Below are 27,745 nucleotides of genomic sequence, written 5' to 3'. Positions count from 1 at the left end.
AGATAATATTCCTCCAGATTAACAGTTCACCTAGTGGTCATTGAGTTGGCCATCGACGTGCCTTTATTTATTTGTTACACGCCGTCGGCTTTGTCCATCATCACCATGACAACCATAAAACGCGAAGGATCAACTTTGATTTGCTTTATACTGCCCTCTCTTATATCAAAAGGCTAGCGACGTTCAGTTGCGGCAAATGGCCAGTAACGCGATTGAACTCGTTCACCTCACACGCATACGAGTAACCTCTAGCGAGGTTTTCCCGATCCCAATTGATCCATCCGATCTGGCTGCTGACGTCCGTGCAGAAGATGTAGTCTCGGCGGATCTCCTCTATGGAGATATGTACGTTGTTGACACCAATCAGCACGATACCCGAGTTCTGGGCCTCGTTGTGGAGGATCTTGTAGTACACCTTCGGTGCTCGCAAACGCGTACGTCCGTTCGGGTCAAAGTCTAGCCAAATTTCGTGATGATCATTATTTCCGTCAGCCTGGGTCTGCACACCATACGTTCCTCCGTATACACGCACGTGGATGTTCCGAGACGCCACAAAGGACTTAACCGACGACTCGATGCGCTCCCAATTACCGGCGTTGAAGTTCTGCCACTGAGGAGCGGCATTCAGGAACCAGAAGGTGGCGTTCTGCTGCGTAGCGTAAACGAAATCAGCTCGAGCAGCAATGTGGCCGCGAGCCATATAGATACCGTTGTTTGTCGTTTGCACGAGCTCATCCGCACGAGCCTGTGAGCTCAGGATGGTGGCGATCGTCTCCCGCTGCATGTTCACCGTGTACAACGTGTTGACGGTGACGCCCGAGTAGAAGTTACCCTGAATCCAACCTGGGCGAGCCACCCCCGTTTGGAAGCCGGCATTGGCTGGCGTGAACTCATGCACAAGGTAGTGATTGTCGAAAGTCACTTCGTCGTGGCAAACGTCAAGGATCTTGGGGAATCGTGCACCTAACTCGAATCCGATCTCGACGATCGTCGCATCGTTGTAACAGCTGCGAGCCGTTCGTCGGGCGACGCTGCGCCAGTTCGCCGTGCAGCTGAATTCCCAAAAGCCGTACATCTTGCTGTCGTAGTTGAACTGATCGTCGATCACACATGTCGCTTGGATCGACGTTACTTCAGGGAACAGCGAAAACCCAGCCTGACACGCCAGCTCCACTGACTCACCAGCGTTCAGCGTCAGAATACCGCTATCAGTCGCTGGATAGCGGAATTGCTCAGTACCGGGGATAAGGAACAACGGCTGCGGTTGTGGCAAATCGGCCGCGTTAAGTCGAATGGAGCATCCAGTAGCTACAAAAAAAGGAAGAATGTGCCCGTTGAAGACATCGATCTGTACCAGAAAAATGCGCATGATCTTCTTACCATAGCCGGCAACTTCCGGGACGTCCACGGGTACATCATCCAGGATGTCCTGCAAGGGCAAATCTCGAGCCCATGCTGTTGGGCTTGCCACCAGCAGCAGCACAACAGGAACTAAAACGAACCTCATGGTTAAGCTAGCCGATTGAACAAATTAGCAATAGTACCGTCGGTTTTATACGCTCGTGCACCAGAAATGATGAATCGCAATCATTTGCACGATAAGACGTAATCCGGACCAACACCAACCGATACAATCGCGCCATGATCAGGCATGTAGGATCCGAAGGAATCTCCACATCCACTCAGCGGTCTTGGACGCGCACTCGCGATAAGATAATCGAGGTATATGATATCGTCTGCACACTCTCAAGGTAGTGAAAAGTGAAATCAAATCACTATGAATTGTACACACATTGTTTTTAACGGCAGACATAGTTGAGGTTTACTTTACCCGCTGAGATTTCTGAATGTCGTTCAATCGATGCTGGACTTAGATCGTCTCGGTAAAACCCCCTAGCTTGCGTCATGGTCTGGAATCAGTCTACTGTTCGCACGGTTGCGGATTAACTCTTCCGTTACTGCACGTTCATCAGCCGCCCGCTGAGGAGGTCCTCCACACAGAGGCGTCCGAAAATGCTTATCAAACCCGAAATCACAGACAAAACACGCGGCTGGAGGCGTGACCAGCCCGGGGTGGGTCGATTGTTGTGGCTATAAAAACGGTACCCCCGGCGGACGATAAGATGCATTTTAGCAAACGTAGCAAAATGAAGTGGCTGCTCTGTTTGGTGACACTTTGTGCCGTTGGTTCGCTCGCGCAGGCTCGCGATATTCGGCAGGACATCCCGGAAGAGGTGCCAGAAATCGGGAGCTATGGTGAGATACTTGGATTTGTCGTTTAGACATGTTTACAACTGGCATCATAGCAACCAATCGGGGTCTACTACGACTGGTGTGTGAAGATGTCAGAAGCCCAAGATGTCAACTAATCCATTTCGATGTCTACAGCTTCTGCGTGCTCAGTTCGCACGACTGGTGATATGCCACGTCCCCAGCCACTAGTACTCATTCCCGGTACGGATCAGTTCCGGTACCCTAGCACGGACAACGGACTACTGCAGCTGAACGCCGGTGAAACGCTGGAGCTTGTCTGCCAGGATGGGTTTGCACTTTTTCCCGGCAAAACCTCCATCAACATCGCGTGCGTCCTGAACGATCAGTTTAACTACGACAGCCAGATGATTGCGTTCCGTGACTTCGCTTGCACGGAGAATTGGCTGAGCAGCGCACGGCGCACCTCTCAACGGTGTTTCAACGGTGCCACGATCGTCGAGATTGGCTTTGATTTGGGTAATCGTTTCCCCAAAATTTTAGACGTCTGCCACGACGAGGTAACGCTCGACAACCACTACGTGGTGCACGAGTTTACGCCAGCAAACGCCGGATTCCAGCAGGGTGTACCTCGTCCGGGTTGGTACCAGGGTGACTTCTATTCCGGAATCAACATCAACGGGCTGTACACGGTCAACACCCAACGTTCCACGCTTGCAACCATCCTGAACTCGCAATCGCGTGCGGACGTCCTGGTGCAGGGAACGGACAACGGTATTTTTATGGCTCGCGGACACATCGCCGCTCGGGCAGACTTCATCTACGGAACGCAACAGAACGCTACCTTCTGGTTCTTGAACGCCGCTCCTCAGTGGCAAAACTTCAACGCCGGTAATTGGGAGCGCATCGAGGCGGCAGCAAAGACTTTCGTGGCTCTGCGTAACATTCGCGTACGAGTGTACGGAGGTACGTACGGTGTGCAGACTCAGGCTGACGGAAATGGAGATCATCAGGAGATCTTCCTTGACTTTAACGCCAACGGTCGCACGCGGGTACGAGCGCCAAAGATTTACTACAAGATCCTCCACAACGAGGCCCAGAACTCGGGTATCGTGCTGATTGGTGTCAACAACGTACATATCTCCATAGAGGAGATCCGCCGAGACTACATCTTCTGCACGGATGTGAGCAACCAAATCGGATGGATTAACTGGGAGCGAGAGAACCTCGCCTTAGGATATTCGTACGCGTGCGAGGTGAACGAGTTCAACCGCGTCACTGGCCACCTGCCTCAGCTCAACGTAGGAAGCTTGCTGATTTAGAAACACAACCCTCATTGAGAGTTTATCAGCAAATGATCCATTGTATCGATTGAAGTCAAATATACGCTCAATTGCACACTCAATTACTCGCTTATCGTTGTTTGATTTCGGACAACTATGAACGATCTTTTGCTGATTACGCACTCGGCTTGCTCCACGACTTAGTATATTGCGATAATTCCAATGTCGATTTACTTTTGTCCCAGACAAACCGCAGACCAATGCATCATATCAGGATGATAAGCAGATTAACTGCAGGGTTATACTGGCGGCTACACTATGTCTCTCCTGTGTGCGGTGTTCAACGAGATCAGTTTGATAGGTGCTGTTGGCTCGTTTAGTTCCAAAATGTGGTTCCAGGTTCTAGCCGTCACTTTTCTGGTCCTACTTGGGCACTCAGATCAGGTTACTGCGCGCGATGTCAGTCAGTTGGGTCCGTTGGATGATGTTTCAAAAGGTAAGGAGTTGTCGTTTGCCGACGCATTCGCCGATTGACCATTTTCCTCCCCAAGCTGGCGGTTGTACCGTGCCTTTCGCTGCACTTCCATCGCCACACCAACCGCTAATATTGGTTCCCGGGTCGGACAAATTCTGGCACCCTCAGGATGAAACGAGACAGGTGTTGTTCCCAACGGAAGCCCCCGTAGAGCTTGTGTGCCAGGAGGGCTTCAAACTGTTCCCCGAAAAGCGATCCATCACGATCACGTGCTCGTCGGAGGATCAATTCAACTATGACGGGAAGACGTACGCGATGCAGGAGTTGTCCTGCACCTCGTATTGGTTGAGCTCTGCAAAAACCACACAGGAGCGATGTTTCAACAACTCAGTGATCGTAAAGATAGGCTTTGATCTGACAGCCAACCGGTGGGTGAATGTGTTTGATGTGTGCTATGATGAGGCACTGTACCATACTCACTACGCGCTCCACCACATGAGCCGAGCTAATGCGGGATATCAGTCCGGCAATCCTCGTCCCTCGTGGTACCAGGGTGCGTACTACACCGACGTCAACATCAACACTCTGTACACGGTCAACCGGCAGCGGGAAACCCTCGCACTCATTCTCAACTCACAGTCGCGTGCCGACGAGCTGGTGCAGAACACCAACAACGGTATCTATATGGCTCGTGGACATATCGCGGCACGGGTGGACTTTATCTACGGGACGGAGCAGAACGCTACCTTCTGGTTCCTGAACGCCGCACCTCAGTGGCAGAATTTCAACGGTGTAAATTGGGAGCGCGTTGAGTCCTCGATTCGGGATCTTGTCGGTGAGCACGACCTCGAGCTAACTGTGTACAGTGGTACGTACGGTGTTCAAAAGCAAGCGGATGGTAACGGTGACTACCAGGAAGTTTGGCTGGATTTCGACCCCACCGAGGGCAGACAGCGTGCTCCTGCGCCGATGTTGTACTACAAGATCCTGCACGACGAGCGGGATAATTCGGGCGTCGTGATTGTTGGTGTGAATAACATACACATCCCGCGTGACCTGATCCTGCGTGAGTACGTGCTGTGTAAGGACATCGGTGATCAGATCGAGTGGATCGATTGGCAGCGGACGAACGAAACGATCGGGTATTGTTACGCGTGCGAGGTGAACGAATTCAACGCCGCCATTGGCAACCGACATCCGCAGCTGAACGTTGCCAAGCTGCTCATGAGTGGTGCGGCAGGTCGGTTCGTGCTTTCGTTCTGGGCCGCGTTTGCTGCCCTGGCGCTGCACGGAGGTTTATATTTCACCCGGTTCGTACGCCGTATCGCTACGTAGGGTCTCGCATGCTACTATTTCCGATTGACGTCACCGGATGGCATCTGCAGCACAATGAGCCGTAATGGAGCTGTTCGACCAAAACTACGTGAAATCCTCCAAATTAGTGCCATGTGAAGCAATCAGTATTTTAATAAACGTTCCTTTGTACCATGTTCCGTTCTACAGTGAGACTATTAAATGTACAGGCCTATTAAGGATGAATAAAGTGCTCCCTACTAATAAAAAGGCTTCATCGTAACGAGATCATTCCTGAGAGAATAAAAAAGTAGGCCGTGATTTAATTGCAACGACCATCTAGCGCGCCCTCTGGTGGAGGCAGATTTTTAACCTTTTTCTTGTTCAACGTTCACTTTGCCAAATTTTGCATACCAGCTTGCAACGAAGAAGCGCCCATTTTCTAGGTGAATTTTCGCGCCCTGCATTGCTGCGCGCTCCGCATGTACGGCGTGAAGCCAAGCGCGAACGCCTTTTGACTTTTTGATGTCTACCTACAGACCGACAAACCGAGGCACCACAGAGGATTTCTATTTCCACGCCCTGCATAACCACCACAACACCCCCAAAACTTCCGCCGGCTGGTTGGCGAGTGGTCTGAGTGGTCTGAAAAAAAAGTGCAACCAAACACAATGCGGAAAGCCATTTTCGGCACACAACCTCCCCCAAAACACAGCGCGATGTCTTTAACCGATCGGCGTTCGATCGAGCCTGGGGGTCTCGCCTATCAAGGCTCGCGTTAGTTCCCGAAACGCACGGTTACCGTACCGCAAGGAGCACGAAGCAAACAAAGAGCGTGATCATGAAAATGCACCGTGTGCCGAGCAGATCGACCCTGTCACTAGCGCTTCGTACTGATGCAGACGGTTAGAGCTGCAGCAGGCTCAACCGTTTCGTACGCGATCGCATAATCGTGCTCAATTTTGTGATGCCTGCGATCCTGCACGGCGTGGTGTTTTCAGTTGATGTTTGAATTGGCGTGTAATTATTGCAACAGTGCTATTAGCAAAGTGTGGAAAAGAAACAAGCTTTAAGTGTAATTTTTCCGGACGTAGTGCAAGTAAACGTACGTACGGGTTTACCTATGACGTGGGCGCGTAAGTGATTGATGGGGTGGAGTTATTTTGCAGATTAAAAGTGCCACTAATCGATCGATTATGAGCATGATTATGAAAATGCGTACTCTCGTGCTCGGCTTATCAAGAGAATGTGGGTTGTGTGAAATTCAATAATTCCGGCTACTCAAGCGCTTATCGTTGAGCAATCCATCTAAGCAAATAGTTAAAGGCGACAATTCGTGAACAGTTTTACAGGATGCTTAGCAGGTGCAGACTGCGTGGTAGACGCAAAAATTCGTTACAGTACCATATGGGTTTGAGGAATTTGTGAATTCCTGACATAATTGCTTGGGCATTACGTCATGACTATCAAATTTGTCTGTCCTAATCTAGAAGTGCAGGTGATGTGCTGTGGCTTATTTCTTCATAACAAAATACCTGTAGGGCGTTGGCAACGTTCGAGCAAGCATAATCTCGTGTGTCTAGGAGCGATTAATCAGGCACGAAGGTGCACAAATTGACAGATTAATTGCATTTCACGTTACCTGCCAGAGGATGGAATAATAACGTTTTTCAGCTTGTGTTGAAAAAAGATTATTATAAGTAAAAAAGAATATAGATAGCAAAAGTTCAAGTTTATTAAATTTTACTAGTCTATTTTATTTACTTCATAATTATAATTATGAAATTTGAGAAATTTGCTTCATTACTCAAAAGGCATATCAATGAAAAATATGATAATATAAAAACTTCAACACACTCGCTCTTTTTCCTAGAACATTTTTGGGTCATCTAGATAATGTTGGAAAACCAGCTACATAAATTCTTTCCGAATGATCCATTAACTCGATTCAGCTGACATAGACCGTGAGTGTTTGCTCAGTGAGAATGGCAAACAATTGCCAGCGAAAACATCAGCTGGTAGCACTCTTTCGGCACACCAACCTACACCCATCATCGAACAGGAAAACAGTAGAGTGGGTGTATAATCTTCCAATTTGCAATATCAATACACCTTCGCGCAGAAACGTAGAGAAGGCACGAATTTTCTCTTCCTCTCCTAACGGAATGTACTCGCCGTGATCGTTAGGAGGAGCACACATGTTTCGGCCAAGATGCTCCTGTTGCTGTTTAGTATTTCGCGAGCAAATTACACGCAACCGAAATTCCACAACAAATTTCAAATTGATGATGCAGACACAATGCGGTGGAAAATGCGATCTTCAACACTGTGGGTTTGTTTTGGGACAAAATGCCTTTCTGAAGATTTTCTATGTATAATGTATCGATGTTAATTATCGATATGATGTATCGATGTAAATTAATATTATATTTGATATATTTTTAACAAATTGTAGTGAGGAATAATTGTATAAACCTTCGATAGTACTGTTAATTTTAAGCTAATCCTCCAAGCTCGTCATACGCGCATATGATCGTCATACGCACTATACGATGTTCTTTCAACACACGGAATAATCAGACTGCTAGCTATAAATTCCAAAAGCAAGTTTTTATATATGTCCTACAATCCCTCAAGTGGTCGAGATTGACCTGTTGATGTAAGGTGAATGTCAGCCAGTGATCTTTGACCCTCCTGTTGGAGCGTGTTTTTTACTAAGTGGCATCACTTCCCTAAGAAGCACGCTCCTCGGGCAATTACTGAGATCATAATTCATAAATAGTTAACCACCCGTCGGAAAAATCTCAAAAGAAACCACCAAAATGATATTTTCCTGCCATTTTTTTTGTGACTCTCAAAGCTAGTGGTTTTTTCTGTTGCGTAGCTGTGCACAAACGTGCTCTCTGCATCCGACAAAACAGTGTCTAATTTTAAAGGATCTGCACTTGGAAAATGAGCGCTTCAAATCAATCGGCAATGGGCGATGACAAATTTCCGGGCTAGCCTACCCCCAAGACGCACGGTGCGAGGTTTCCACGCGACTTTTCGCTTTTCACTTCCCAAGGTTAACCAACACACAAACGGAGCTGATTGACAAAAACGTCCGTCCGTCCAGTTGTCGCTCATTCGCTCGCCGAATCCACCGCACGGCTTTGCGGCTTTTCGTATTTATTTATCCACGCGTCTAGCTCGCGTTTTGCTGTTTTATTTTTATTTGCCAGGGCGGGTCTATTTTTCAGCTTCTATTTCCATTTCTGCCACTGAAGGGGCCGTTTGACGTGCGCTTGACCCGCGCTCGCACGCTTGCAACCCTTCGGCTGAATCCCCTTCGGCAGCTGCCACGGACGCGATCCTTAAGGGATGCGCACGGCCTTTTCTTGGGGCCGATGCGCAAAAGCAGCCGCGTTTTCGGTGCTTTGTCCGTTCTCGTTGTCCCTCAGGCGGCGGTGGTGGTGTTTTCGGGAGTCATTATTTTTCCGTCACGCGCGCTTTCGACGGCTCCTTAGCGGACAAACGGTGTCCCGATCGGATCGGTGCCAGAACGGTGCCAGCTTGTGGTCGTTGGCCTTCAGTCGCCCACCGAACGGACGCGGTTTCGCAAACGCATCCCCCTACGAACAATGTAAGATCATTAATTTGCTCCAGGTGCCTTTGCCGTTTGCCATTTTGCAGCATGTTTCGCGGATTCTCCAGCAGTGATCCATGAGTCCTTCCAGTTTCGTAAGTGTCCTAGTGAACGTGTCCTAGTGGAAAGTGTAACCGAAGTGTCTCTAAACGAGAAGAAAAGTCGCTGAATAGTTATTGAAAACAGCAACCGCCATTGCATAAGTTAAACGTCACGCTTGAGCGGTGATAGCCGGGATTAGCTCTAATCGGTTAGTTCGTGAGTGTATGTACGTGCGAGAGTGTGTTTGTTACATCGTCGTCACGCGTACCTTTAGGGAGGTGGTGAAATAAAACTAGCCGTCCTGTGAAAAAAGCAATCAAGCCTCTATCGTGTGTTTTACGTGCTCGAACGAGCCCTCTTCAACCCGTTCGATCCTTTTCGGCTCCCTTGATCGAGCATCCGGTGGTTTAGTGCGTGCTTTAGCTCACTTTAAGCTCACGCCACCATAACCTGCAACCCATCCCAGCGAACGCGTGAATGCTGTCAGGATGAACTTTTTCGACCCACAAATTCCACGCTTCCTGGCACACTTGCCGGAAGACAACGACAACGACGAACAGGGGAATGATCGCTCACGGCGGCGTCCGCACCAACACCACCACGATGAGGATGGCGACGAGGATGACGAGGGAGATGAAAACGACACGAGTGACACGGAGGATGACAGCGGGATCGCGGAGGAGGCGCCCGCAGCTGGCCACTTTTCCGACCTGCGCATCACCGATCCGCTGAGCGTGCAGAATAGCGCGTTAAACAACTTTTTCCACTACTGGTGAGTGGCTCGGAATGAGCGTGAAGGATGTGTCTGAGTCCTAAGTAACAGATCCATATCTCATTACATTATTTTGTGGTAATAAATTATGCAATATCAATGTATGTTCCAATGCATGGGAATTCAATCGAGAAGCTTCATTTTGAACTCATACATTTGAAGCCGTAAAAATAACACCAATCGCACTGAAACTGACTGAATATGAAATGAAACTTAAAAAATGAGTCTCTAATCTGGGTCATGAGAACAAGCATTGCCATACGTTCAAAACCAATCAAACCGCTAAACATTAAACGTTTACGACAAAGCGCCTAAATTACCTTTCATTTCTCAAAAAAACACACAAACCAACGTCACCGAATGGCCGTCTTTCCTTGGGACATGTGCTCACCGATGTGAGAACGAATCTTTCGACAAACTATCACGTTTTCCCTGCGTCCATTTGCATCCCTCGACGGTACCTTTCCGTTCGCAGAGCTATGACGCGTTTCAAAAGGTGATCGTAGAGAGAAAAGCGCAACGAGGAAAAAAAGGTCCCTTTTTCATCTTCTCCTCTGCTGACGATCGTACGCGTGCATCGTCGGCCGAGTAGGCGCAAACGAAAATAAATTTTCACACTCCCACAGAGCGTAGTCCATTTGGCGAACGTCGTATTTTGTTCTCTTTTTTTTTTGCTTGCTATCTTCTCACCTCATCGGTGGATTAGGTAGCTGCCAGTGTCGGTGGGCTCGTTCAGGGGCTGAAGAATTCAATGTTTTGATTTTATGAAGCGATTTACCCACCTAATTCATCACAGGCACACCGCCTGGGAATGCCACCCGGGCTTAGGGACGTCGAAAAGGTGGCGCAAAGAATACACAAAAGGCTGAAAACAGAAAAGAGAAGCAAAAATCCGTATATATGTTTGCAAAAATCATAAAAACGTGAGCTGCTGACGGATTGTTGCTGAAATCATGCGTGATGGTTTCTTTCGTGGGAATGTTAAGCATAATGCCCACGAGAAATGGAAAGCTATAGACGGAATCGTTCGTGTTTCTGTGAAAGTGTTTGCAAATAGTCGCGTTTGCTAAATGTATTCCGATCATTAATTCATTCGCTAGTCGACCTAAGCTAGCTAAGTAAAGGCATTTTAAGCTTCCTTTTTTTTATTTCCATCCAACGAAAATCAAAATCACGCGATTGGTTTGATCAAGCTGCGAACCATCTGGCAGGAAGGTTGGATCGGAAAAGTGGCGATCGACTCCAGACACGCCACTTGAGCGAAAATATTTGCATTCACTTGAGCCAACGTCCGGGCGGTTGGCGAATTTCTATTTCCAGTAAAACAGTACCCACTGAGCCGGCCGGAATGCACTTAAGGTGCCTCGATCAGGGTTTAACGTGCAATTATCTGCTTAATTGCAGGCCTATGAGCCAATCTGATCTTCGAAAGTCCACTGTATAAAACTAGGCGGGTTATAAAACCCAAATCTATCTTAAAACCACGTTTTACGCCACACCACAGTTAGCAGTATGCGAATGACCCTGAACATGGCCAGAACAACGGCTCGTTTCGGGGTTCAACCGTTAAACGTAAATTTATAGCGACATTCGATGATCTTTGGAAAACGATCGCGAACGCGATCCATTCTACATACCCACACACGTTTCGCCTGTTTTCCATTCACGTTAGCCGACAGCAAACGGCTGGTGAAAATTTATTTTTATGATTATTATCATTGCCCAGATCGCACAGCTATCGTCGCAAAACGTACGGGAACGTCCACACCCGCTTCCGGTACGGCCCACGTTTTCCCAGCGCGCGTTGTTGTGTCGATCTGCCGCGATCGCAATCGAAATGACGCGAGAAATCGTGACCCGGTGAGGGGATTTTCGTCCCGGCCGGCGATATTTATATTGACGTCAAACGTGTTCAGTCGGATGTTTTATGAATGAAAAAAGGAAGAAAAACGAAAATGGAAGAAAAAAAGGCAGCACGAAAAATGGGATGATCATCGCTTGAATGGGAGCGGTGTACAACCACATGTCAACCGATTGGTAGGGGGATTTGTTCAGGCATCCCTTTTGGGGTGGCATCACCCTACTTCGTATTGGCACATCTTAAACCGAAGCAAAACAAAACTCCTCCGCAAAACTCACTCCTTTCATTGGGAGCACTTCAGTGAATCGCGGGAAGCTCAACAACCACCCATGAGGGGCAGTAAAAACATCACCACCCTGTTCCTTTATCCCGGGCGTGGGATGGCAGGGCAAATGGAAAACCTTCCACCATACTAAGCGCCGGACGATCAGACTCACGGCGACTCGGGAAGCTAACGAGGAAACACGAAACGCAACCACACACACTCGTTGGGTCCTTTTTGGAGAAAAGTTGAACCTTTGGTGAGGGTGGAAAACCGTGCGGACGAAAGCGCACGCACTTGCTCTGGTGGCCTTTGGTAAGCCCGGTCTGGCCGAAGTTCAGTCAGTCGGTAGTGACAGTCGACCGCTGGTGGATCTATCTCTGCCCCCTTGGGCATATCGATTCAACTGCTGTGATCGGTGTGCTGTGAGTGTCGTTTGTGTGCCGGTTTCCGGTGTCGAGTGCGGTTGCGGTGATGATCTTTTCGCTCTAAGCCGGTTCTCTATCGCAAGTGTTGCGTGTCATTTTGTAGAAATCGTACTGAAACTCGAACGAACGAAAGCAACACAGACGTAGAGTTAGAGAAAGAACAGACAATTCTGTTACGAAGTGGATTAAAAACACTCAAGATTGCGGTTATGGCTGCGGCTGAGACAGTGACGTTTCGTAAAGTGGCTGCGTCCTTTTTTTTCGCGTTACTATAATTACCCATTATTCATTTTCCCTGCCCCCGTGAGCCGGTTGAGCGGAGACGGTATTTAGACATCGCACCATCTCATTAAATTTAGGAAACATCCCACCCTTCTAAAGCGGTCACCGTTTCCATCTCGTGTGTGTCCCATATTTCTTCTGTTGGCACGTGCCCAAAAACATTGTACACCTTGTTTTAGCACGAGAGCACGAGAGTGCGTGTGTTTTTGCGTTCGGGGGATTTTTCGCTGCTAATTATTGCTATTATTCCGGTGTTCGTGTGTGGGACACTTGTGGGATTTTCACGGATTTATAAATACCACATGCCGGCGGGCATTCAATTATGTTTCCCGTGCGCTGGTTACACGGCACCATGCGCCTCCATTGCATTATGTTTAGATGTTTTGAATTAATGTTGTTCTCGTTTTATGCCTAGAAATGTGTCTAGCTGGTTTACGATTTTCTCTAAATTCGTTTATTCACTCTTTTGCAGAGTGTTACATTCACCGCGCAGTACAATGGGTAGAATTTCTCAATGCATCCACTTGAGTGGGATACATTTTCACGAACCCCTGCTGGTCGAGTGAATGTTGTTGTTCGCAGTCGCAGGGGGAAATCCAATCCTAAAGCAACTGAAAGACGGGTCAGTAGTCTCCTGTGTTCGAGAAAAGGCACTGATGATGAGTGACTGGTCCCGGGTTCGAAGATGATTCATTTGACAATTAGTACTTTAACATGACGGGCGTCGGGTTAGAGGATGTGAAAGTGTTTTTTTCTCTCCTCCGTTCAAGTCTTTTGCCTGTCGCCGGCTGCAACTAGGCCGTCCGGTGATCGGTGATGGTCCTGTGATCGATTTGCTGCCCACTCGACTGGCGTTGGGGAACGGCTCGGTTATGTATGAGCTATGTATAGACGCACTAATTTTGTAACTGCACCGCCGGTAGAAGTTTTGCTGCGCTATCTGAGATTCGGCTCGAGCCCTGGCACAGCACACACACCCACACACATGCAAACACATTGGCGAACATGCGGACGGAGTCCCACCGGCATGATCTATTTTGACTTTATCTCGCGGAGAAGAGGGCCGTTGGGATTTAAGGGTTTCACTATGCGAGCTAGCTGAGGATTGTTAAAGAGGGTACTATGAGCTGGCGTAGGAATGCAAGATGTAACGAATTTTGATGATTTGATTAAGAAATTTCAAAAATTCGTGGAATTTTCTAGCATACAATTTGCTAAAAAAAAGCCAGGTTAAAAGCATTAAGCATGATTCTATCAATATCTGAATGATCAGTGTTTAGAAAAGATTGTAATTTCTGAAGAAAAAAGCCTTTGCAATACTACCTCTCGCAGTTTGAAAATTAAATCGAGTATAATACTGCATAACTCATACGATTGAAAGGCGAACATCTTTTTATTAAAGCAATAAGCAACCATCCTTGTCATTAGCTATTGACGTAGGAATTAGAAATGAAAACTCTCACACTAAAAAAACACAACATCAACATCTGTTGCGGCTAAAACCGAGACCATTTCAAAGCCACTCGACGTCCGTATGAACACATGCCAGCAAACGATGTGCTACCATAAACAAGTTATCGCTCGCAACGGCTAGACTAAGCAATAAAAAATACGCACACCATGCGCTAGTAGAAGCTTACAAGTTTTTAGTCACATTTTGAAGGAAAACAGAAAATATCGGCATTCAAAAAAACAACACACTTTTTTTTTACACCGAGCTTGCGGTTTCACTGTTGACGATTTCCTGCTTCGATTGTTGATTGATTTGAGCTGCAGTGAAAGGCGAGAGAAAAAAAAGAGCCCGACTATCGACCCGTGCGCCAATCAACCCAAACAACGTTGGCTGCCAGATCGACGAATCTAAATCCGCACAATCGGTGGTCTTTTGGTGGATCGCGCATTGATAGGGCTAAATTTAGGTTCCCCCTACTCCACTCCCAAGTCGACCTCATCAGGCGTGCGATAAACAAACGCCTTTCTATTCGAAAATTGAACGCACGAGCAAGACAGCTGCACCCCTTGAACCTTTTCACAGGTCGAGCTCGGTGGGAGATTCGTTTTTTGTTTATTTATTAGCTGAAACGATTTTTTTGCTTTCCCTTCTTCTTCTCGGGTGCTTTTTCACCAAACCGCAATTAGGTGGTGGGGTTGAGGAAAATAAATAAACACGCCACATTTCCCTTGGTTTATCGCATCGACAGGCCCAATTTCGCGGGATCTTGTTCCGGATAAACGATGCGTGCCCGAGGTTACCGTTCCTTACCGCGTCGGATGAGCTACGGAAGTACGCCGGTGATGTTGGGACGATTCCTTGCAATACGGAGGGTGTGATATCCTTGTCCATTCTCCCCACACTGCTTACGTTTCGTACCCTGGAGCTTTGGAAGCAAGGTTTTTTGCGAGTGCAGAACAAGTAACAGATTTAATTAACATGAGTTAGAGCTTCTAGACTGAACCCCTCGAGCGCACTTGTCAAGGTCTTCGTACGCGATGCGCTGATGTGATGACAGTTAGCGAAGGACAAGGCTATTTTAGAACGCCGATGGCTAATCTCCCGCAGGGCCGTTGGGATCCGATTAAACATTGCCTCAAATTGGATCAAGGTTAATCCACTACAAGAACTCGCAATGGAGACGCATGGTCGCTGATGATACGCGTCTGGCTGCGTACTGTCGATTTATGAGCCAACTTTCGTCATATTTGCGAGCTGTGAATCACGAAAGGGATTTAGCTCTTCGTGCCATGGGCGCCCTATTGAAGCGCTTCTCAACGTTGCATCACACAGATTGTTTGCACAATACAAGAAAATGGTTTCATAAACAACGCGCTACTTGAAAGCATTCTGCAAAATGAAACAACAGCTCAAACAATGTTACTGTGCACTTTTCATATGGCTGACTGCGGCTACACTCTCTTCAAATGCATTCCTTCTTGGAGGCAAACATCTCATTCCATCATTTTTTGTGTTGCCCGTTGGTATGTATCCGTTTCATGCATTTCCGTTAAATGTATCAATATCTATCTCGCTCTGACACTAACGGACGTCTCACACAAGAACGAGCTCCCGTGCCACGATAATTGGAACCAGCTACCGCCCTCGCGTTCGTTATTTATCTTCCGGGAAACGCAAAGAAAATTCCCGCTTCGATCGTGACGCGTTGACAGATCGATATCTCGACGGATTGGGGAGTTGATCTTCCCGACCCCACTCATTTGCGCCGGCTAGCCGGTTGATGGTAAACGTATCGGTGAGGCGGTTCCGCTTGTTGCAAATGGAGACGCATGGTTACTCATGAATGGCTACACGCGAGCTAGTGGTGGGAAAGAAGCAGAGGAGAAAAATAATAAACGCCACACGCGTGGGACTCTGCAAGCTTCGCGTAACGTCTAGCGAACCGTTGGACGTCGGTTGCGTCCGTGGGATGAAAGCGAAAAATAATTGCTAAAACACTAAAAACCACTCCGACCGTTGCTGGTTGAGATGAATGGCAAAAAAACAGGGGACGATAGACGGCAGAAAAAAATCCGCACGCAGCCGAAGAAGGCAAAGTTGTTGACAAAATTCAAAGAAAACCGTGGATTTTCCCCCCATCATCGTGCGTGACGTTTTGGGTTTGGTGTGTTGAACGTGTTTGCAGCAGCGTAATTGGTGGTAGTTTGCTTTCAGCATTCTGTTCCGGTGCACAGCCACACCAGCTCGATCGTGATCGTCAAGAGTGATCGAAATAAAGCGATACCTGCAAGCTGTGGAGCTCCAACAAGTGTTCGGAAGAAACGCTCGGTACTTTAAAGACTTGTTAGCGAGAGAAGAGAGAAAAAGGCACAACCCGCCCAAAAACAAGATGTTCAGCTTCTTCAAGCGCTCCAAATCACAAAAGGGAAAACAAAAACACGACAAACTGCACCTGCCCGCGGATGCCGGTGGTGCGGAAACGGTGGCAAACGGTGCGAAGGCCGCGTCCGTTGCGTACGCAAGCGCAACCGGCCACGCTGGCGACGAGGAAAACGCGGCTAAAAATATCCCGAATCAACCGCAACCACCAGCGCCGACGAGCGGGGAACGGATGCCAACATCGAGGGCACCGGCGGGGCAATTGTTACTGCCCTCGGAGTGGCCACCCTCGGAACCGAAGGGACCACCGGGGTGGATCGAGGCGACGGTGGAAAACCTTTCGCGCGCAGCAACGGACGCGATCGGTGTCGATGTTAGTTCGAGTGGTCCAACGCGCCAGCACGGTTCGGTTCGGTGTGACGAACGTGGTGAACCACACGAAAACGAATCCTTCCAACCGGTGGAACGCGTCGCCACGTACGACGGTGATCGCGAAGTTTCGAGCAGCCCGATCGATGACAGCGCTGGGTGCGCACGGGAAACGCAGCCCAACGCGACCAGTTCGAATTCGTACGCGCCACCGAACGAAAGTGCAATGGCGAAAGGGAAAAATCGACGCCGTTATCAGCAACCACCACCACACCAGCAACAGCAGCAGCAGCAGCAACAACAGCAACACCATCATCAACAGCAACATGTGAAAGTGCAGCAACAAAACGCCCTTAAACTCGCTCTTTCTGAGACCTGCAGGGTTGATTCCAACGCTGGACAAGAATGTGTGGTTTCGGGAAAACCACACCTAACGCATGTTGCCACTACAATCGCATCCCCGATCAAGGTTAGGCAGGAGATCATCCCAGTGCAACCCACCCTCGCAAACGGTGACGTCACCAGGGACGAATCGACCCGAACGGGTGATCCGAAGATCGTCGACGATCGAGTGGCCTTAGCGAAGACACGCACCGATGGTACGCCATTACCAAGCGCCTGCGCCGGTGGTCATTCAACGACCATCACGCACACCACTACACCCGCACCGGAAAGCGCGGGTGCGCAGGAAGAGTTATTAAATATCAAAAATGTCTCACCAACGGCAGGAGCGCACGAACACCACCGGCAGGTGTCGTCAGTGGTGGTAGAACACACTCACGCTCGAGTGGATCCTGCAGCCGTACCGTGCAGTAGTGAACCGGACGTGAACCTCGCCATATCGGAGGCGAATGCCGCCAGCAGTGCCAGCAGTAGCAGCTCAGCAGCTTTAGTGCTAGCAGCCGACCACAACGCGAACGTCCAGGAAATGGGCCAACAGCCAAGCCGTGCCGGTAGTGAACAACGATCCCAGGGGAAATCTAAATCAGCCTCACCACCACTGCCACCACCACGTAGTGTGCGATCATCATCGACCGTTGGTGGGCTTGATCTTGAGGCGGCAACACGCCACGCAACCGTCCTGATCGTACAGGATGCTGCTGGGGACGATACTAGCGACGATCGGGATGTCTTCTACGAGGCCACGGAGACGCTCTCGGCCAGGGATGGTGGAAGGGGAGTCGCTTCAGAGCTCAGTGAGCCCACCGGTACCCCGGAACCGATCCGAGCTAGCCTGGTGCTTAAGCTTACCGAACCGGAACAACCGAGGCGTACCGCGCGAAAGAAGCAGGTCAGCTTCAAGCTGACACAGAACGGTAGTGACGATGTGGAAGCGACCAGTGTGGATAGTAGTGATGCGGATAGTGACAGTGAGGATACACCCGGCACGGGACGCTCGTTTAGTGACACACACACGACGGCATTTAGTGAACGTAATGGCAACCCACCCGCGTATGAAATTCGTGCGTTTGCGGGCGAGTCTGTCGAGGGGCGTCAAAATTACATCGAGTTTGCGTATGATAACAGTGAACCGGTGGAGACGAGCCTGGAAAAGGACACCACGCCGGCGGTGGAAGGATGTGAGAAGGATGAGAAGCAGCTGAAACCCGGCACGGAAGTGTTGATCGAGGATAGTGTCACCTGTCTGCCGGATGTGGTGCAACCGTCTAACATCGAACCGCTCGGAAAAGCGACTACCATCGCGTCGAGTGGCATCCTGCCGACGGTCGCGTCCTTCGGCACCGTTGAGAAGATCAACAGTGAGATGTAAATATGCCCGCGTTTGAACTAGGTTTTAGCTCTTTTACCTTCTAGCGTGGAAAATGGGTTCCATCGGGGATGGGTTTTTTTTTTGGCGTGAACACAAAGGAAGATTAATGTCCCTCCGTGGCGCCGTTTGACGGCGATGGCGCAGCTTGGCCACGTCCGTTTTGTGCGGATTGTTGGTGTAAATATTTATCACCAGTGTTACTGCGTGCTCGTGCAAATTTCGGAGCCCCCTGTCGCGGGAAAACAGATGCCGTATCCTGCGTCGCTCGTTAGTGCTATTGTTTTCCATTTGCTACGCAGCTGGTTCGCGTATCTGGTTCATGTGTGGTGGGTTTTTTTTTCATAGCGTTGTGGCGTGTTTAGAGCAGCGGCATTAAGGTATTGAGTAATTTATTGCGCCGGAAGTGACAGAATCGGACGAGTTGATTTAAAGATTGACGAATTGGAACATTGATTACAATGCGCACTGCTGGGGGGAAATTAATTTTCCACCATTTAGATGGAAAGCGGATCCAACGAACTGACGGTTGTGTTTTACTGTCCCGTTTTTTTGTTATTTTCTGCTCGACCAATAAATGGAGCGCAAAAAAGGGGAGATGATTCTGCTCACCAGCTGCCACGCTGAGTCATTTCCGGCACATTTCGCGATCGTGCCCGTCGTTTGACGTCAGTGCGCCAATGTCTGTCTCTCGACACATTAAAAACCCCTACTCCGTGGCTTATTTCATGCCCCCCCATGCCCAGTGAGTCACTATTTAAATTAGAGACCTCCTGGTTCGAGGGGGTCACTAAGGTAGTTGCTAATTATGATCACGCTCAAATAATTGGGATCGTGAGGTTTTTGGCACAATGTTTACCCCTAATGGGTAGTGAAAGCTGTTTTACGCGATCAAGCACGTCCTTAGAAAGGTGGTTATTAATTCAATTGACAGTAATTTCGAACGAAACGCGCCTCTAACGGTCGGTGTATTTGGAAAAACAAAAAAATAACGAAATATTGAATATAATTATACCTCCATGATTGCGATTTACTGACCCATTTTGGGTGTGCAAATGCACAAACAGAACTTGCATGCACTTCTGACACATTTCCATCACCAAATAAAGCGCTTTGTAACGAAGCTGATGAAATGGAAACGTGCCGACGGCGTACATGAAATTCAACCGCCCCATTTTGACCGATCGTTTCCTTCCGCCAAGAAGCGATCTTTACGTCCTATACGTCATAGATCTGTACAGGGTAGAAAGATCACTAAAAATAACCGCTACTGCTTTCAGCCGCATAAAAGATTCGTTCTAGCAAAGGTAAGTGAGCGCATGAAGCTGGCTCACTTAACACAGCATTTTTCCTTCTGAAGTGAACCCACTTTTTCGACGGTATCGGCCTCACATGAACAGAGCCGTCAGGCTGTCTGCAAAAGTAAGGTTTTTTTTTAACCCAATGCACTCCCTACGTCCTTGCCCAGTCTCATCGATTGACCTAGGAAAGCACTTAGACTGAGCTCTTGAATGAAAATTATTGAAATTTTTTAACCACCCGGGGTAATGTGAATCCGCCATGTGAAGCCGAGAAATCGGAAACCAGACGAAAGAGAGGAACATTTGTTGTTGCACCCGATCGTACCGAATTTACTTGGATGAGAATTACAAGCGCGCAATGTTATCTGGTTGCTGTTGGCAACCGTCCCCGGCACGATCGTAGGATGATCAATCAGTCGGCAAGATCAATCAAACAGGCATTGGGGCCTTAGGTCTTTGAGACGCAAAGAGAGATCTTTTTTGATAGATTTACTCTTTAATTTTTACTCTCATTTTCTCTCTCTTTTGAGCTAGTATTTCAGACTAATTTTCCGATCTCATCAAAATTACAGGAAGGATCTGGTCAACCAGGAGTCTCGATACAGCGCCAAATTTGAGGAGGCTGAGAAGCGTGTCAAGGATGCCAACGTAAAGGTCTACGAACTGCAGCAAAAGCTCGATGCCGTCGAGCGGGATGCGCTGCTCAAGGAATACAACGTGGAACGTAAGTAGAAGGCAAAACAGGCGTTCGTTCACGTGGAAAACGCGCAAAATCAAAAAACCATCCAAAATCACTGGCGCAGGAATGTCTGGGAAACGGACAAATAGTGAACAGCGCTCGTGAAAATGTCCACGGAATTTAAATTGATGAGAGAACGCGTGCGATGTTGTCATGCGTGTTTTTATAGCATTCGTCCAACGACCACGCGACCGACGGAAGGAAACGCGTCGCCAAGACGTCACATTGACTGGGGGAGGAGTTAAACATAACCTCGACAGATGTCAAACGAACCCGCCGATACATAGTTTGCGGTCGCAAGACGGAAGTTTCGGATGATCGGCTTCAATGGTGCGTTGAGCTTGGTCGCGTTTATTGACCACGACCCACACGAGAGGGAAAAAAAAGAACACCATCTCGAAGGGTAGTTAAGGAGTAGACCGCGTCATCGCGTGGTTTCAGTGCGACGTGTGGGATGCGTTATTTTTGAATGCGCATCTTCCTCTCGCGATTCCTGCGCCATTAGCGCGAGAGGGCGGACAAAGCGCGAATCCACGCCGCATTATCGCCACGGTTGTGTCCGACATTGCCCGAAAGAGCTGCCATTGCTATTTTGGGGCGGTATAAACAGCCACCAGAGCGTGCGGTCCGGAAGGCACCAAACTCTCTCCTACTTAGTAGCTCTAACAAAGACTTCCTGCTGACCTTGTGGGGATGCAAAAGGTCTTGTTTTTCTTTCTGGGGGTTTTCCCTTTCTGGGGCTCACCTAAATCATCGGTGACAAGCAAGAACAGTTCAAGGTGGATATGAACCGCTGGTCAGTCGATGGGTCGATGACTTGGGTTTAGCGGAACAAGCTTCAACAGGACTTTCCCCTCGAATGGGGTGAATGGTTGCAGGAACTTAACGGCGCAATTTTTACGAGTGCCAAATTAAAGGGAATAAAATAATCACCACTATCACCAAGGGTTTACACTAGCTGATCAAAGCACAATCTATTGCTTGTGAGAATAGCTAATTAGCAACTAAGTTGATTTATTGATTCAAATATTGCTGGTTGTTTGTTGTAACCATGCTTAGCGTTTAGAGAAGCTCTTGATTGCTGTTGTAATCCAGCGCGGTAATAGTAGGCTATGCGAGCAATTTACTACCGCGACAAAGATATTCGAAACGTGATTGTGATCAAATCTGGTCGTTTCGTTGTAAACTTCCATTATCAAACATGGGATCTGGAAATTCTAAAGAATCCCATAAAGGAGGTATTCTTAGCGGGTGTTAGCCGGAAGCTCTAAAGAAAGGTATTGTTTTCTTGATATTTTAAATTTTTTTTTCATCCCTGTGAAAGGTCTACAAGCGGAACTGGTGGCCGCCTTGAAAGAATGCGACGGCATACGAGCACGGCTAACGACGCAGCAGGCGGAGATGGAAACGATAAGACTGAAGGCCTCCGACCGGGAGGATGAACTTAATCTGAAGTATCAAAATTTGGAAATTGAACACATGGAGCAGACGGAAAAGCTGGCGGAAGTGCGCAAGCTAGCGTACGATCTGAACAGCCAGCTGATCGACGCCAAATCGGAAGTGGATCGGTTGAAGGAAGAACGCCAGAAGCTGCTGGACGAGCGCACCGAGGAGCAGAAAATAATGCGCGAAGCGCTGGAGGAGTCGGTGCGTGAGCGTGCCCAGGTTGAAGCGAAATGGAAGCAAAGTTTCGAACAGCTGCGTGATGTGAACAACGCGCGCGAGGAGGACCTCATGAAGGACTGCGAGTTTACAATCCGGAACATGCAGAAAACCTGCAAGGAAAAGATGGAAACCGTAGAGAAGGAACGTAAACAGGCCCTCGAACAGGTGTGCCGGTTGGAGGAGCTGGCTCGGAAGCGTACCGACGAGGTGCACCATTTGAAATCTTACGAGGCAGAGGTCGAACAGCTGCGTGGACTTACATACGACCAGAAGGAGGCGCTCACCAGCATGACGAAAAAAGCCGAGGGGTTGAAGGCGGAACTGGAAACGGCCTACAACAAGCTCGAGGAGGAAATGGTTAAGGTGCAGCAGATCAAGAACCGTTGTGAATAGTAAGTAGAAACGTTGATCTTGGGTGCGATTTTAGAGCACATTGCTTCAGGTATGTGTCTATTTTTTTTCCTTGACACACGCAGTCAACTGTGCGAAAAAGAACGTGAAGCACTGAACCGGATAGAGATCGCACGGGGTGAAATAGCAATGCAGTGGGAGGATCGGTTGCTACACGAGATGAACCGGCTTAAGGTGGAGCTTGAGCAAACGCACATGGAAGAGCGCACGTCGGCGATTGAGAAAATTCGGCGTGAGACGCTTGCCGAAACTGAAGCCCTGAGCAAGCGGTTCAATGAGCGCGAAAAGCAGTTGAAAGAAGAGGTATGTGCTAACAGAAGATCATACTTTAATAGATGAACTAATTTATTATGAGTTCTTACGTTTCTTCCTCTAAAGATTGAATCGTTAAGAACGAAACTAGAGCAGCAAAAAATGTCCATGTCGAACGCGCAAACCGATGCCGACCAGAAGCTGCTCCAATCTCGGATGTACGTGGAGCGCGCCGAACGTGAACATGAACGCAAGCTGGCCAAAGAGCTTTCCGAGAAGGATGAAATTATCGGTAAGCTTGGGAGGGTTGTAAGCGTATCGGAGGCGTTCATCCTTTTGCTTACGTGTCCTTGCCCCTGTTCTAGAGCATCTCAAGCAACAGTTTGAAAGCGAAAAGCATGATTTGGAGCAGCACTTCACTGAGCGGATCCAGCAGGTGCAGGAAGAGTTCGCCCGAGAGATTTCCGATGCGACCGAGCAAATGAAAAGTGCCCAAAAAAAGGAACTCGGTGAGTTGTGTAGCTATTGAAGTGTGAGAAGAGCAAATTCGTTTTGTTCTATAACTACTAAAGATCCTTTAAATGTATATTCATTTGTTTTAGAGAAACAATGGAAAACCCTTGTTGCGGAAAAAGAAAAAGCACTGCAGTTGATGGACAGTCGAAACAAAAACCGACTGGAAGACGCTGAGAACAAAGTCAGGTAAGCTGGTGGTAGTTTGAATCCCTCGATCAAAACCCGCTCGAGATCCTTTCTCTGTGTAAAGCTCCAGAATATGATTGTGTTTCTGTGTGCAACAAAGCTTGTTGTAATGTAATAGAAAACGCTATTGATGTATTGCAAAGCTTAAACTGCCTATCATATCTACTTACCTCGCGTCCGACTTTGGAACAAAAAGTGTATATATTTGGCTTACAAACAACCATCTTTTTAACCACTTTCTCAGTCCTCACCATCGTTATCACAACACGTAGTACTATTTTAGCAGTGCAATATTGGCCAATATGATTATTATGTACATGTTTTAATCATCGTTGATTACCGGAAAAAATAGCAACTTCCGAACAGCAATCCTTTGCGGCGGAATTGGAAGAATTTGTTACCTTAGTTAATATAGTAAAATGGGGGAAAATAGAAAATAGACAATAGTTTTTTTTCTTCTCATGTATTTTTTGGTTTCGTAGTGTATCTCGTGTAACCCTGTACTCATATTCATACAAACGATAAATGGTAAATTTTTCTCATACGATAATGTCCTTCCAGAGTGCTCTTATGCCTTCTGCCAAACTATCTCACTTATATTTGTTACCTCGTTTTTTGTTGATGTGTGCAACTCATCTTATCTCCTGTGCATTCATCATCGTGATAATGTATTATCTATGTTCTATTTTCTCTCTTTTTTTCTTTATTTCCTCTTTCCTTCCTTTTGTTTTTGTCTCTCTTGGTTGCTTTTGGATCCGTTAATCATTTCTTTCGGTAATAAACGATGGCCTACAAAACACACATAAACAAATTGAAACATAAAACCATTGTGTATCGTGCAATTTACCAAAACAAAAAATAACATCCTAGTACTGATGGCGTGTCCAATGGCATCGTAGCAGGCGAGCAGGAGCAAAGCATTAGTGCTATACGCAACCCACTGATACAGCTAATACTACTATTTGTGCAACTGGTTAAAGGAGCGTATCCGTTAGTACCCTCGATGGTATTATACCAACAGACACATTCCTTACCTTTGGCGTTCGCCGTACTATTGCTAACATGCGGGCTGATTATCTATTGTCAGTTGCGAATGGTTACTCACTATCGGAAAGAGTGAAATGTTGATCCCAATTCCATCACCAATTATCACGCATCTACCAGATGCAACTAAACAAAAGACACTTCCAGATCGAGCAGTTTGCAAAGAAATGGGAAAAACATGGTCCCCCAGACCAGTTATTCTTTTCTTTAAAATATTACATTTGATTGGCATTTATCAAAGTACCCTTATTCTAATTATGTTTGACAATGTACACTGCCCTATTAGTATATTAGCATTTACCATTTGTTTGTGCATCTTTGTTAACGAATATCCAAACTTTGTATACAATAATTGCACCTTGTTGTGACCACAAGCGTGGCTGTTGAAATGTAAACTTTGTATCAATAAATATTTGAATTTGAACCTCAACCTATCGTTAGACCAAGCAAATACTAGACAACCCTTACACATGTTGCTCTTACATTTACACAACGATGTAACAAGTCAATTACCATAATCTCTTACGCAATCGATTGACTTCACCTATATTCTATGCATTGTGTTTAAATCTTCATTTACCGATCGAGCCACACTGTAATCGTACTATAACGCAGCCGCTCCGATTCCTTGAAATTCTCGTCATGATTCTGGTCTCTTTTTGTTCATTTCCGGGCCAAATTGCATCAAAACTTGTCCGAAAATCACTATCGAAAACCCAATCCAAATCAAAACCATCCACCCCAACAGAGAACTCACGACCAGCCATCAGCGGCAGCTCAACGATCTGCAAGAGGAGCACACCTTCATCGTGCATAGCCTGGAATCGCGGGACTCGAAGAACGCGAAAGAAATTCAAACGCTCCATAAAAAGTGCCGCTGCCTAACGAATCTGTAAGTTGTTGCCAGTAGTAGTCATTGCCACTGTTTCGGTTTCATTGCATTGTGGGTTTGTGGTTTCATTGCCTGCTTCTTAGCTCATTGCACAATTATAATAACTACATCAAGTCACAAAGTCTAAACTGTACATAGCATCATGTTTCAAGATCATTATATTCATCGCAATGCACTCATTCTGTTCTATTAAACTACCGCACGGCTCATGACAGATATGTTACTCTTAGACTCAATACATGTACAAATACTGAGACTACTATTACCTGTCGACGATTGCGCCGCGTGATCGGTAGACCAGCGCAACGAAAAGACTCCTTCTGACTTTCTCCTCACTCTAACCTGGTATTGTATCGTTCCATTTTTAAACAGTTATGAAGAGATGCGTATACGCTATGAACGGCGAGATCCTCGGCCGCAAGATTTGCAGCAGATAGAGGAACTAAAGAGCGTGATCGACTCGCAGGAGCGTGATTTACATAAGCTAACTGAACGACTGCGTGAGCTTCAGCTACAGCAAATGCAACAGGAACAGCAGCCACAACCGCAGCCTGCGGGACGTCGTTCGAAACCGAACCGTGGAAGACAACCGAAACAACCATCGAACCAGCTGCAACAGCAACAACAGCAGGGCAAAAAACAGCAACAGCAAAATAATAAGCAACAACAGAAGAAAGCGATAGTACAACATCCACCAGAGGAACCCTACCAGATAGTTGATCAAGCGCCATTCGCGGAGGAACAACTTGAAGAGGAAGATGTCGAGTATATCCAGTCCCAACCGGCCGCACCTGTTGAGGTACACATTCCACCACCTCAAATGGTACCGTCAATGGCACATCGAAAGCAGTTCGAGGTGATATACGAAGAAAACGAAGCGGATATTATTCGTGAGGAGGAAGAAGCTGAGATAGCTGAGCAGCAACAGCACCGACCTGATGATGTGGATGATGGTGATGATGACAGTATCGAGGAAAATCCGGACGAGAATGACGAACAACCGTTGCAGCCAGTGTTGGCCGAGGATAACATTGAGAAGGGAACGACAGTGGTTGACATTCCCGAGTCTGCGATTCACACGGAAGACCGAGTAATACAATCGACCACTCCGACAATTATTGACGAGCTGGAAACCGAGGATGTACAGCACCGATCAACTTTTGACGAAGAGCAGATGCCACAGAAAGAATGTCTCACCGAACTCCAGCGATCGGTAGTGATTGTTCCGGCTGAAGATGTAATGGAAGCAACCGCACGTCCGCGAGACCGATCATCGACTCCGCGAATCGTCATTACTGACGATACCGAGAAAGAGTCCAGCGACCTAGAGGACGAAAATGCTGTTGTGGAAATAACGGAGGAATCTTCGCCAGTTATTGTCGAGCTACCGGCTGTTTATGCGAAAACATATCCACCTCCAATGGAGATACCGAATGTGGAAATGCCGGAGTGCGTCGGTGATAGTGCACACGTGGTGCCGGAGGAAACAGTTAATTCCACACCAGATGGCGCCACTCCTGAAGGACAGCGCATAGACTAACAGAGGTGACCGTATTCACGTTAAATTATGCTCAAATTTACGGCTCGTTCTATCAATCGCTTAGTTCTCATACATTGAAATTTATTAACTCCCAGACGATGGAACATTTCTTTCATATTACCCACAGACGCACTCAAAACACCCCCCCAAACTTTTTGGTAGGCTCTGGGGTAGTGTTTGTTAAGATTGATTTCGATCGACTACAGCTAAACCAATATTGTTTCTTGAAATCCACCAAAGAGTTGATGAAAATGTGTAGCAAGTGTTTCTAAGCCCGTATGTGGGTAATATGAAAGAAATTGTTCATCATCAGGGAGCTAATACATTTCAGGATTTGATAACTAAGGGGCGGGATCGGATAAACGGGGCAACTAGACCGATCCGGCGCCCATGTTGTATTATAAGCAAAGGGAAATGGTATTGGTATTGATATCTTATTCCGTTTCGAAACGCTTCACTCTTAACTTTAGGTTGCCCAACTATTTTCTCCTTTTGGTACTGTACATATAGCTAAATACTCGCGTGGAGACGATATTTTCCCATTGGGGGCAACCAGGGCACATTCGTGTAAACGCCAGTGATTAGAATAACTAAATGTAATGGGCAAATAAAAATTATAGAAATGTTAACAGTGTCGGTAGCCATTAATCGTTCGGTTTGCGTTTTATGGAAAGAAAAAGATTTATACCAATTATG

The 27,745-nt window shown here is 47.4% G+C and overlaps 3 protein-coding genes across 3 annotated transcripts; 2 read left to right on the top strand and 1 right to left on the bottom strand.

Moving 5' to 3' along the window:
• Window positions 1-160: 160 nt before the first annotated feature.
• Window positions 161-1,507, bottom strand: LOC128720516 (uncharacterized). Its single transcript, XM_053814190.1, has 2 exons — window positions 1,381-1,507; window positions 161-1,308 (listed from the first exon to the last, which is right to left on the bottom strand). The coding sequence occupies exons 1-2, from the start codon at window positions 1,505-1,507 to the stop codon at window positions 161-163; spliced, it is 1,275 nt and encodes a 424-aa protein (XP_053670165.1).
• Window positions 1,508-2,420: 913 nt separating this feature from the next.
• LOC128725886 (uncharacterized) lies at window positions 2,421-5,304 on the top strand. Its single transcript, XM_053819663.1, has 3 exons — window positions 2,421-3,512; window positions 3,792-3,990; window positions 4,046-5,304. Exons 1-3 carry the CDS (start codon window positions 2,421-2,423, stop codon window positions 5,302-5,304), a joined length of 2,550 nt encoding a protein of 849 aa, XP_053675638.1.
• Window positions 5,305-16,376: 11,072 nt separating this feature from the next.
• LOC128725877 (trichohyalin) lies at window positions 16,377-27,672 on the top strand. The gene is made up of 9 exons (XM_053819651.1): window positions 16,377-18,502; window positions 20,377-20,528; window positions 21,868-22,600; window positions 22,685-22,922; window positions 22,998-23,163; window positions 23,237-23,380; window positions 23,474-23,573; window positions 25,366-25,509; window positions 25,882-27,672. The coding sequence occupies exons 1-9, from the start codon at window positions 16,377-16,379 to the stop codon at window positions 27,047-27,049; spliced, it is 4,971 nt and encodes a 1,656-aa protein (XP_053675626.1). The 3' UTR covers window positions 27,050-27,672.
• Window positions 27,673-27,745: the final 73 nt, after the last annotated feature.

The sequence above is a fragment of the Anopheles nili genome, chromosome 2 (assembly GCF_943737925.1).
Source record: "Anopheles nili chromosome 2, idAnoNiliSN_F5_01, whole genome shotgun sequence".
In the NCBI taxonomy this organism is placed as follows: domain Eukaryota; kingdom Metazoa; phylum Arthropoda; class Insecta; order Diptera; family Culicidae; genus Anopheles; species Anopheles nili.
The sequence above is the reverse complement of the archived record's forward strand: the minus strand, read 5'-3'. Positions and strand labels throughout refer to the sequence as shown.